Below are 13,331 nucleotides of genomic sequence, written 5' to 3'. Positions count from 1 at the left end.
CCCAGGCCTGGACCCCAAACAGGCTGGATCTGGAACATCACCACATTTCCTGATATATCAATGTATTACTATCTTCTTCCTTTTGTGTTCATGCCTGCGCCAATGAGACTGCTTATGTCACTTATCTAAAGTACTCCTTGACTAGTTTCTGAGCCCCACTTTGGGAGAACTTCCTAAGAAGTAGTTGTGGAATCATTTCAGAGAGTAGAATCATTTCAGAGAAATCGAGTATTCCAGGCATATGATTCAATTCCATAGTTCTGAACCGTCCTCCATGATAAGAAGTATTAAGTCCTCAAGACTGAGCCATTTTCCTTGTATATTGTTAGCGGCATACAGTCAAGTTTTGCTTCTATGACTTCAATATGTCCACAGTTACTGGCCATTTTCTTGCTGGCCATTTTCTGTTGTTGACACATGCTTTCTATACAGATTATTTAAAAAGAGTTATTGATTTATTTTTAGAGAGAGTGAGTGAGAGAGGGAGAGAGAGCAAGCATGCATGAGCAAGGGAAGGGGCAGAAGGAGAGAATCCTTAAGCAGACTCCCAGCAGAGTGTGGAGCCCAGTGCAAGGCTCAGTCCCAGGACCCTGAGATTCTGACCTGAACTAAAATCAATAGTGGGCTGCTCAACCAACTATTGAACTATTGAGGGAGCCACCCAGGTGCCCCCTATACAGATTTTAATGCTACTTGTTGCACACAGAAGTACTGGAAAGAAAATGGGCTTTGGATTTTGTCTCTGCCCATTATTAGTCACGTGACCTCAACGAAATGAAATTTCAAGCACTAGAAGTAACTAGCACATAAGATCCTGCAATGGGTGTTCAAATAAATGGAAGTTTTTTCTAATTTAAATAAATTATAGGTATCTTTTTTTTTTTACGTACTTCTGACCTTTAGCTGAATAAATAGACTTAAAAATTGCTTTGAGGCTCAATTTTCTCATCTCTAATTTGGAGATTTAATATTCTCTCATTTGTGCCTCTCATTCAAGTTGAGATTTCCTATTTTGTATTCCTTTTCTGTTTTTTTCTGAGAATACCTCTGTTGAGTTTGGCTTCTGACTCTGACATTATACACTGTAGAGAAATCTTCCCACCTATCATCACACAACAGTGTTAGAGTAGAGTAGTGAGCTTATTCTGACATTCTCAAAACTGTTAGCCTATATGAGCCCTAAGCTTGAAATTTTGGTTACCCTGAAAACTGGTGATGATTATGAAAAGATAATTGTGTGTGTGTGTGTGTGTGTGTGTATGTACCAGTCTATAATGATAACCTAATTAATCTAAACATTTTAATTCCTTGTATCACATATCTGCTCAAAAACCTGATAAAATCAAACTGTATGATGTCAAGTTTGGAAGGTAGCAAAAATCATCAGGTCTAAACACTCACCTTGTGCTTTGTGCTACTAATGATGGTCCCCTTCACCACAAAAAGAAGTGTCAATTTCTCTGCCTCATTTTTGGACCTTTCTGTATGCTTGCTTCATTTACCCTTTCAAATGTGCTTCCCATCATTCCTCCACAGAAACTGCCTTGTCTGAAAAGGAGGTATTGCCACTATGTTTACTACCAAACTTTGCTCAACCTGTTCTCCCTTCTGGGATACTCCTTCCCCTTCCTGTCTTCCAAACCTGCCTCGACTTTTCAATGTTTACAGATCCAGCCTGTCTGAAGTTCTTCCAGAACTCTCCCTTGACTTTATGTCTTATTAGCCTCCTCGTTCTGTGAACACTTGTAATACTCACTCTGGTCACACAATGTAGTTATAGTCTGTGTCTAATTGTTCTATATGTAGTTTTACNNCCCTTGCTGAACTGTGAATTTTTTTATTATAGACATTTGTTACATTATTCCTATCCTTGCTCAGCTTGGAACAGAAATGGGCTTAAGTTAGTCTGTCCGTAATATCCTACACATATTATAGCAGCCCAGCAAAAATTTATATTTCTTTTATGAAATTTGTCTTTCAATAATATTATTTTCTGAATTGTACTCAACAGGGAAATATGGCTCTGGAATTTGTTCACTGGAAAACACAAAAGAAACATGCTTCTGGTCATTTTCTATGTTGTTAAGCTAGTCCATATAATAAAACAAAAGGAAATCTATTTGGATCACAAACATCTGGATAGTCTGCCAACTCACTATAAGTAAAATAAAACCTTGCTACTCAAAATGTGGCCCCATGCCAACTGCTTTGACATACACTTGAAGCTGATTAGAAATGCAGAATCACAGGGATGCCTGGCTGGCTCAGTCAGTAGAGTGTGTGACTCTTTATCTTGGTGTTGTAGGTTTGAGCCCCACATTGGGTGTAGAGATTACTTAAAAATAAAATCATAAAAAAAAAAACAGAATTATAGGCTTTGCCCCAGATCTATTAAGGGAGAATCTTCATTTTAACAAGATCCCCAGGTAATTTATGTGCATATGAAAAATTTGGAAGACTGAAATAGTTGATTCTGTATTATACCACCAAGGCCAAAATTTCTGGATACTGGTCGGTGAGAAAACAAGCTATACCAACTTGTGTTGTAGCCCCGACAGCTGCAGTTTATTGGCAAAGATCTGAGCTTCAAGATCTACTTTTTACTTAGAGGCTGGATAACTTTAGCCACATTCTGTCATTTACATTTGAAAAAAAAAATAGGAATAATGAGATTAGCTTGTTTTTTTTAAATGAAGTATAAAGTGCCACACATGTATACATAGATATATTTAAGCATTATTACTGTTTTCTCAGGTTCACTAAGTAAATAAATTATGAAGAATAACTCTGAAGCCAGAGAATAAAACAAATGAAGAGAGATTATTATTCGTCAAAGATTCTCCATCAGATTCATGCATAGCTGGTCTGTACACTGGTCTTATTATAGGAAAAAACAAAATAGTAAGAGTAGACCGTGACTGTGAGTTCAACTAACTTTGCCTTTCAGCAGATGTTAAATTGCTGTGTACATGATTCAGTTTTCTATGATCAAATGTCTGCCCCATAAAAACACAATTTGAGTGAAAAGAATGTGAGGCAGACAAATATGCATACAAATAAAATTTGCTATATACTTTTGAACATTTCTGTTAAACACTGAATCAGAATTCCAGTCCTTGCTGAATTGTCTTTTGCCTTCCCCATCACTCTCTCACTGGACCTGATTAAAATGAAGAAATCCGGTTTGTTGTCTGAAATATTCTAGGGCTTTTAGAAAACTCAATTTAAGAGTGTCTTCAGCAGTGGGGAAGGTTGCTTCTGAACTTGCCTTTGATCCTAGATAGATATTCACGCATTAGACACAGGGCATAGAAACTCTCAATATCCTAGCATTGTATTCTGGGCATAAACATCATTGAGGATAACAACAGATGACAGAAGCAGATAACAGTTTTGAAGAAAACACTCGATTTCATCCCAGAATAATGTTTATGCAAAGCATTTGTTACATTTGTTGCTTGGCAGTGAAAATATTTTGTTAGGTCTTCCTTTGATATCTTGAAAGCTGGAATATGGATAGGATAAACAAGACATTTGTGAAAGAATTCATTCTTCTGGGACTCTCTGGTTACCCAAAACTTGAAATCATTTTGTTTTCTCTAATTCTAGTAATGTATCTAGTGATTCTAATTGGCAACGGTATTCTGATCATAGCAAGCATCTTTGATTCCCGTCTTCACACCCCCATGTACTTCTTCCTGGGCAACCTTTCTTTCCTGGACATCTGCTATACATCCTCCTCAGTTCCCTCAACTTTGGTGAGCTTAATTTCAAAGAAAAGGAACATTTCCTTCTCTGGATGCGCAGTGCAGATGTTCTTTGGGTTTGCAATGGGGTCAACAGAATGTTTCCTTCTTGGCATGATGGCTTTTGATCGCTATGTAGCCATCTGTAACCCTCTGAGATACCCTGTCATCATGAGCAAGGTGGTGTATGTACCGATGGCTTCTGTGTCATGGCTCTCTGGTGGAATCAACTCAATTGTGCAAACATCTCTTGCCATGCGATTGCCTTTCTGTGGGAATAATGTTATCAATCATTTCTTATGTGAGATATTAGCTGTTCTTAAGCTAGCTTGTGCTGACATATCCCTCAATATTGTTACCCTAGCAGTGTCAAATATGGCATTCCTGGTTCTTCCACTGCTGGTCATTTTTTTCTCCTATATGTTCATCCTCTACACCATCTTGAGAATGAACTCAGCCACAGGGAGACGCAAAGCCTTTTCCACCTGCTCAGCACACCTGACTGTGGTGATCATATTTTATGGTACCATCTTCTTCATGTATGCCAAGCCCAAGACTCAAGACCGCCTTGGGAATGACAATTTGCAAGCTACAGAAGGGCTTATTTCCATGTTTTATGGGGTAGTGACCCCCATGCTAAATCCTATAATCTATAGCTTGAGAAATAAGGATGTAAAAGCTGCTGTGAAATATGTGCTGAATTGGAAAGCTGTTAAGCAGTTAAGACCAAAGGGAAATGTGAGTCTTTAGTGTATAGAGAATAGAAATGGCCTCATTGGGCCACCACTGAGTACCTTCTTTAGGGAAAGCAAAGTTTATAAAGAGAGATTTTTATTCTTTGCCTTCATTGGCCCAGCTTAGCTATAATTACTAAGAACAATTGTCTGCCATAAACTCATATTGTAATAGGTTCTGAATCATACTCACAAAGACAATGAATTCCATTAGAATCTCATCCATGGTGATATCTGAAATGAGTGTTTCTGGTGTCCTGTATGACAACACAGTGGAAAACATCACATACAAGCTTTGGGAATAGAGAAGTGGGAGTATAAATTCTGCTGTATCACAAACTACTTAAATTAATATTGGGAAAGTTATTTATTCTTTCTAAACTGCAGTTTCCTTATTTGCAAAAAGGGAGTAATTAAACACTGCTCCCAGGATTATAAGATGCACTAAGTTGCACAAAGCACCTGACACAGTGCCAAGTTCATAGTGGTTCTCTTTGTAGATGATGTTGAGCCTGACTTCTCCTGTTGATTCAGAATGTAGGAATTGAAGTGAAGATTCCAAATTGAAAAGACGCTAGATAGCACCTCTTAAAAAAAAAAAACAACAACTACCAATTATTAGGGTCAGCCATCCCTCCCTTAAGTCTTCTTAATAATATCAATCACCACTCCTCCTTGCACCTTTTTCCCACATATCTATATAAAGAAAACATCAAGAAAGGGAAAGATAGAATCAAGGGAGACTTTTACATCGTGAGGAGAGCTCAGTCAATCATGAGAGGCATTTCATTATTGTCCCTGTGAAAGTGGAGGAAAACTGTTCCAATCCAAGCCAAGTAAAGGAGATGCTGCAAAAGAGCTTCTTGAGGTTTTGGGTGCCTGCAAAGGAGAGCTGATGTCTGGCTTGATCAATGAATGATTGCTGACCTTTTCTTCTCTAGGCCGAAGACACGGCCAATATACTAGTCTAGAAAAGGCCTGGAGGATGATGAATATCTTAGGGCTGAAGATAATCAGAGAGTTTTAGTTTGCCTGAAATGTTTTTCAGGCTCTTAAAGAGGGCTGATATCAGTGTCTGTGAAGAGAAAACCATTTCATTTATACTCAAGTGAGTTGAAACTCCTCAGTAATCCTATTACAGGTTTTTCCCCCTTTTTGTAGATTTTTCTGCCATGGTTGAACACAGCATGTCATTGGTCCATATCACCAGCCATTGTGACACCTGGTTTCAGCCTTATTTTCCTATCTAAATGTTCTCTTTCCTGTTGGTTTCAGAGCCATAATATAGTTTGAGGCCTCCTAGCTGAGGGCTGTACTCCCTGCCAGTCTACATCCTAGCGGTAAATAGTAATCTGGTCACTAAAATCTTGCTGCCGATCTGTTTCCTGGTTGGAGTGTTGTCACCGCAGTCAACCTTTAGCTGCTGGCACTTCTCTGGCTTGGATCACAATGGGTGCTGCTTTTGGTTCTATTTAGACAGATATGTACCAAACCCTGTGGGTGAGGCTTTTTAACTTCCGCCCACTCCCACTGGGATGAGCCCTGTACTTCAGTCTGATCCAGGTTTAATTCTTTTCAGATTACTTCTGCTATCAAGGTTTTAGGCACACATCTGTGTGTACAACAAAATCCTGCTTCTAGTTGTCCCAGGTAACCCCTTAGCACCTTACTGTTTTTCCACAATAGGAAGGGTGCTAGTGTCTCATATGCATGTTTACATTAGATTGAATGCTTTACTTACAAAAACTGATTCTAATTTTCATTGGTATGTATAAAGTTGATGCAGTGTTTCCTTAGTTTAGATGTTCTGCTCATATTAATGAATGCTTAGAAAATTAACAGTTTTAAAACTAATGTGACAATAAATACTTTGGAAAATTCCAAAAACCGTGGAAAGGTATAAGCAGAAAAAAATTGTTTTCCCTGTTGCTACCTCCTGCAGGTGACCACTGTTAACATTTTTTACTATTTGTCTAATTTGGAGTCATAAAATTAATCATTTTTATGTTAATTTCTTTTGATGCACCATGTACATTCAAAGTTGCTATTTTATAAGTTTAAAAAATGTGTGTACATATCTCTAGGTTTCACAGAATAAATTCTAGAAAATAAAATTACTGGGTCTGGTGATATGATCTTTTTAAAAAAGTTTCTCTTGCTAATCGTGAAAAAAGGGAAAACACCGCCCTTTTCTCTCTTACCCCCAAGATCATATTATCTGCTGTCAATGACCCTGTAAGGGTTTCCACAAACTTGTGCAGCTCTGGTCGGTGTGTGTTTACATATATAAACTTCTCATTTTGGAAATCTTCAAATACTCATAAACTGAAAGATAATATTTAATGAAACTTCATGAATCAGTTACTCAGCTTAAATAATTACCAGTTCATTGTTTCATTATCTATACCCACTTATCCCCTTTCTCTGGGTTTTTAAGCAAATAGTGGATATAGATATCTGTGTAAATAATTTTTATTTTGGAACCATTTCAAACTTATAGAAAAGTTGCAAGAAGCACACAGGGAATTTTCTTTAAGTCTTTACCCCAAATCTTCGGCTAGTAACATCTTACCATATTTGCTTTATCATTTCTCTCTCTATATATACATATGTGTGTGTGTGTGTGTGTGTGTGTGTGTATTTTATATATGTATATAGAAATAGAGAGAGAACTGTTTGAGAGGGAAGTGCAGATACTATGTTTTTTTACCCCTAAACATTTCATTTTGTCATTCTTAAAATCATGCAATGACATTGTTTTACCATAACCAGAATATAATTATTGACATGGAGAAATAATACTCTTTAGTTTACCTGTCAGCAAACAATAATGCTGGGTCAGATCTAGCCTGTCAGCTGTTTTTGTGTGGTCCATGAGCTAAGAATAATGTTTATCTTTTTAAACTGCTGAAAATATGACAATAATATTAATACTCCACAGTACATGAAAATTACGTGAATATCAAACTTGAGTGTCCATAAATTTTAAAAAATCTTTATATGGAGATAATTATAAACATGTAGGAAATTGCAGAAATAGTATATAGAGAATCATGTACCATTCACTCCATTTCCCCCAATGTTGATATGTTATGTTAGTACAATAACAAAACCACAAAAATGACATTGGTTCAATACTAATAACTACACAACAGAACTTACTCAGTTTTCACTATTTTTCCATATATTATGTGTGTGTTTGTAGTTCTACACAATTTTATCCTATGTACAGATTCTTATAAACACTATCTCAATCAAATTCAAAAAACGTTCATTGATTGCTAGTCTAATTGATAAACTTATTCAAGTCTCAACAATTTCCAAAACAGTCTCTAGAGAAAAAATGTTTTTCAAGTCAGAGATTCAATTCAGTAATGGTTCCTCACCTATCTCTGTTTTTCATGACCTAAATGTAATTGGAGGCCAAGTATTTTAGGATTCCCTTTAAATTTCTCTTTGTTTCTTCATGATAAAATTCAAGTTGTGTAATTTTTTGGCAAGAATAACACATTTTCTTTTGTTCTTCTCAGTATCTGGTATCGGGAACACTTGATATTGATTTGATTCATTATGGGAACTATGAACATTGATTACTGGTTAAGGTGGTGTGTGTTGGATTTCTCCTGTGTAAAGTCACTGTTTTCCTTTTCACATTGTTAAGTTCTTGTAAGAAGATACATTGACAGTATATGGATATCCTCTTCCTTGACAAACTTATACCACCAGGTTTAGCATCAATTGATAATTCTTCCCTAAATCAGTTCTTTGTTTTTTAAGATTTATTTATTTTTAAGGGCGGTTAGAGGGAGGGAATTGGGGGAGGGGCAGAGGAAGGAGAGGGAGAGAAATTTAAGCAGACTCTGCACTGTGCGCAGAGCCTGACGTGCGGCTTGATCTTACCACTCTGAGATCACGAACTGAACCCAAACCAAGAGATGATTGCTTAACCAACTGCACCACCCAGGTGTCCCCCTAAATGAATTCTTATTATTATGGTTGTCACCTGGTGATTTTCTGACACCATCATTTCTTCTAATTTATTCATTGGCATTCTACTCAAAGGAATAGCTTTATAAATAAAATAACTCATGTATTTATTTATCCATTGATTTATTTAAATCCATTTGAACTCACAACTTCTTATTTTATTCATTGGGTTACAATCCATTATTATTATTATTAATTTCAGTGCTCAATTTGGCCTGAATTTTGCAATGCCTTCCCTTTAACTTGGTTCCTGTGTTCTTTTGAAATGGGTCCACAATTCTCTGAGCACTTCCTTACTTTCTCTTACTTTCTGGTAAAACAAGATGTTTCTTGTTTTCTTTTCTTTCAAGATTTTATTTAAATTCATTAGTTCACATATAGTATAGTATTAGTTTCAGGTATAGAATTTAGTGATTCATCATTTGCATATAACATCCAGTGTTCCTTACATCAGGTGCCCTCCTTAATGCCCATCACCCAGTTACCCCATCCCTCTACCCCCCTCCCCTCCAGCCACACTCAGTTTGTTCTGAATAGTTAAGAGTCTCTTATGGTTTGCCTCCCTCTCTGCCTTTATCTTATTTCTCCTTTCCTTCCCCTATGTTCATCTGTTTTGTTTCTTAAAAAAACAAGATATTTTAACCTCGTCTTGTGCTTTCAAATCCCAGTTCCCGGAAACTGTCATTTCTTTGAGTCCTAGTTTCTTTTAATAGAGAGTATATTTAGAAACCAAAACTCATTGCTATCAGGGTATCATTCTTTCTAGGCCTTCTCAATAATTACAGCTATGAAATATATGTATGTAAATACCTACATGTATACCTATTTTAATGTCTATCTATATATATATCTATAGCTACATAAAAGCATTAGTTCATACTGACATTAAAATTCAATCCAACCCTACAAGTTTCACCCTTTCCTTTTTCTTATATTTGTACCTTCCATCTCTAGCAGTGAGATACTTCATTTTGAATAGTTTTACTGCTGTGTCTACAAGTTCACTTATATTTTCATCTGCACTCTCTAATATGCCATTAACCCCATATAGTAGAGTTTTCATTTTACAAATTGTGTGTTCCATTTCCAAAGGTTATTTTTAAAAAATAACATTTGTGTTCATTATGTTCTTGGTTTTCTCTAAATTGTGGGTAATATTTAATAGCTTATCTGCTAGTTTCATTATCTCTATCATTTCCTAAACTTTCTATTGAATGGCTTTTTATTTTTTTCTGGTTATACTGCCTTTTAGCATTTTTTTGTAATTTTGACTTGTGTGCTAGTCATTTTGACCTTTATGTCATTGATTGCTGGATTTTGGTGTTTCCCTTTAAAATGTGTTGGATATATTCTGGTAGGCAGTCACCTGAAGTTACCTTGACCCCTTTGGGACAAATTTTTAACTTTATGAGGGTAAATCTAGAGTTACATTTACTCTGAATCAATGATTGTAATTTACTTTAGAATTGTGAATGGTTTTCCCCACAGGGGACATTAGGCAATGTCTGGATACCGTTTTGGTTATATTGCTGGTGGGAGGGTGGGGTGGATATGCTACTCTTAAAACTTATTAGGTAGAAACCAGGGATATTACTAAACATCCTACAATGCATAGGATATAATCCCACAGCAAAGAATTATTCAGCCCAAAGTGTCAGTAGTGCTGTAGTGGAGAATCTTAGAACTCGTTTAGCCCTATTGGTAGCTGACAATTCTTGGGTCTCTAATAAATGGTCTGGATATTCAATGAGGATTTTCCACTCTAGTTGTGTAGAACTCAAATGTCTCCCAAACTTTGGGAATGGTTTGACTTATAACTCACCATTGATTCTTCTTTGCTTAGACTCATGGAGTTTCACCATTTTGTTTATATGCTTAACATTCAGCAACAGACTCAATGGAACCCCTCTGTTGATAGATCTGGAGCTTTATCTTTGCCTAGATTTTTCACCTCCAGAATTTTACCCTATATACCAGCTCTTCCGGCTCGTTGAACTCTTTTCTGACCCTTCTTAATTTAGTGAGACCACTGTTTGGGATCCTCCTCCATGAGCCATAATCTAAAAAGTAATCTTAAGTTTCCTTTAATTTTAGTCTTTTCTTCCAGGGATCACAGTTTTGCGTTGTTTGTTCAGTATCTAAAAATTATTATTCCATCTATTTTGTCCAGTTTTCTAATTGTTCATGGTGGGATGGCAAGAGTGGCTGTAGTTAGTTTATTATGGCCAGAGGCAGGTGTTCCTTCTTAACTTTTCTGGTTGTATCATTTTTACTTTTTCAGAACATACAATACTCATATATTATTCTGACATTTTCATTCCCACCTGTATTTTATTTTTAGTTGCATAATTAAATATATGAAATGTTTGCCACTTACCATTTTGCCCATTGCCCATTCATCTTTTGTTTGAATTAAGGTTGTCCTCTCATCAACTCTAAAAGGAGATTGCGAGAACAGCATTCCTTGGATCTTGCACGTTTAAAACCATTTTTCAAAAGCATTAATATTTGAAGGACAGTTTGAATTTAAATTTCTTAGTACATTATTTCTTTTCTTGAGTGTTTAGAAAATGCAGCTCCATTGTATGAATTATTTTCAGAAGTATCATGTTGGATTGATTCTTTTTCTGTTTTAAGGTTTAACCATTTTGTTTTAAAGATTTGAAGATTTTGTATTAATGTTTAAACTCTGATAGTTTTATTGAAATAGTGGCAGAGTTGATTATGCTGAACTTATTTTTCCATGTATCCGTTGGACATTTTCAGTTCATTATTTATGAAAAGTTTTTCTGGAATTATGTTTTAAATATTAGTTTTATTTCATTGGTTTGTTTCTTTTTTTAGAGTTTCAAATTTTATTTACTTGTTAAAGAAATAATATTTCTTCTTTGCCTGTTCATTTCAATAACTTTTGGATACACTTTCTTTTGTTGATTGCTTTCCTGTCTTTCTTCCATGCCCTTAATTAAATTGCATTTTAATCCATTTTACCTTGGCTAGCTTTATTTTAGTTTTCATTTCCAGGACAGTTTTGTCTTTCACTCATTATTTTCTGAGTTCATTCAATTCTTTTTTCATTTCCTCCTGATACATTATTTGGTCAATTTCTTTTTTTTTTTCTTTTTTGAAGTTTTTATTTTAATCCTAGTATAGTTAATATACAATATTATATTAATTTCAGGTGTACAACATAGTAATGTAAGTAAATTAAGTAAATTAAGAATTCTCTGCATCACCCAGTACTCATCACAGCAAGTGTCCCCCTTAATCCCCATCCCCATAGTTTACCCATCCCCCCACCCGCCTTTCCTGTGGTAACCCTCAGTTTCTTCTCTGTAGTTGAGTCTATTTCTTGGTTTGCCTCTCTTTCTCTCTTTTTTCCCCTTTGCTGATTTGTTTTGTTTCTTAAATTACACATATGAGTGAAATGATATGGTATTTGTCTTTCTCTGACTGACTTATTTCACTTGGTGTGCTTGCTTCGGCAGCACGTATACTAAAAAAAAAAAAAAGTCAATTTCTTTTTAACTTTCAGAGTAGTTTCTGACTCTTCAAATGATTTAGGATATTGGCATCACTTTCTAGTGTTGTTTTACAATTTTAATTGGCTTTTTTTTGGAGAATGAGGGGCAGAGGAATTTTGATTCTCATTTTCTATTTCGTTTTATAGTTGCTTTGAATATAGTTTGTTTTCATCATTCATTTCTTGATTTGGACTAGTTTACAAGATTTGTAGGTCAAGAGTGCCCTCGTCTGTCTGTGTTGTGAAGTGGAATTTCCTTAAATGATTGCTCTGGCTTCCTCCTGCCCTCCCCTTCTGCAGCTGCAGAAATAGACGGAAATTTATACCACCATTAGCTTGTGAAAGCCACTTCAACCGTTTGTCCTGAGAGCTCTCTGTCCCTCCTTTTATCTTTCTCCTTTATCTTGTTTGACTAAAGAGGGAGGAGTTGTATGCACTCTAATATTTTAGAACTTTTTTGATTAGCATGACCCCAAATTTCTTTTTTGCTTCTTTGCTCTTTCACTTCTAAGTCTCCAAAGGTGTCTTTCCCTTCCTTTTAACTTACTTTCCCCCCCAAATCTGGAGCTTTAAAAGACAGTCACCTCAACTCATACTCACTTTTGTGTCCCACCTATATTCAGGGCCCTGTCTTGGTTTTAGGTTCATCTTAAATTTGCCACTAGCTTCCTGCTTACTTTTCCATGCAAGTCTTTGCTCTGAAAACATTCAGTGGGAGCATGAGAGATGCTAGGGTTTGGATATTTGATTTCGTGCTTATAAGTAACTTGAAGTTTGAGTATTTTCTATCTTCTAGTTATAACGTCTAGACTGTGGGTTTGGAGAGTTTTATTTGTTCTTCTGTTGTTCTGTATTGTTTTTGGAGGATATGGATTTAAGTAGCTGCCCTTACCATCACTAACCCACGAGTCTGTATACATTTTTTAATCACTTAAAAATACCTTTAGATTTCTGAATATATTAGTGTTTATTTGCATAACAGTGAAATTGAGCATATTTTCATATATTCACTTTCTATTCTATGTCCTTGTGATTTTTCTTTATTATTTGATTATCCATTTTCTACTTGGGTTTCAGCTGAAAATTGGGCAAAATAAATAAATTGGAAATTCCTGTTTATTTTGTAAGAATTCTTTATATATCAAGATTACTATCACTACTTCATATATATTGCATTTTTTGATATTTCAATATCTTTAGTGTACTTTTAATATTTTGTATTTATTATGTTATCTGAATGTTTTCACGATAACTTCTGGCAATTATAATTTATAAAGAAGCTGTTTTATAAGTTTTATTTTGATTCCAGTTAGTTAACATACAGTGTTATATTAAGTTTCA

At 35.5% G+C, this 13,331-nt stretch overlaps 1 protein-coding gene across 1 annotated transcript; it reads left to right on the top strand.

Annotated features, from left to right (window-relative positions):
• The first annotated feature begins 2,831 nt into the window (after window positions 1-2,831).
• LOC103678636 (olfactory receptor 13C4) lies at window positions 2,832-4,496 on the top strand. The gene has a single exon (XM_008708027.2). The coding sequence runs from the start codon at window positions 3,513-3,515 to the stop codon at window positions 4,494-4,496; it is 984 nt and encodes a 327-aa protein (XP_008706249.2). The 5' UTR covers window positions 2,832-3,512.
• The last annotated feature ends 8,835 nt before the right edge of the window (window positions 4,497-13,331 follow it).

Source organism: Ursus maritimus, unplaced genomic scaffold (genome assembly GCF_017311325.1).
Source record: "Ursus maritimus isolate PB19 unplaced genomic scaffold, ASM1731132v1 scaffold_17, whole genome shotgun sequence".
In the NCBI taxonomy this organism is placed as follows: Eukaryota; Metazoa; Chordata; class Mammalia; order Carnivora; family Ursidae; genus Ursus; species Ursus maritimus.
Note: the sequence above shows the minus strand (reverse complement) of the source record. Positions and strands in the feature narration are given on the sequence as shown.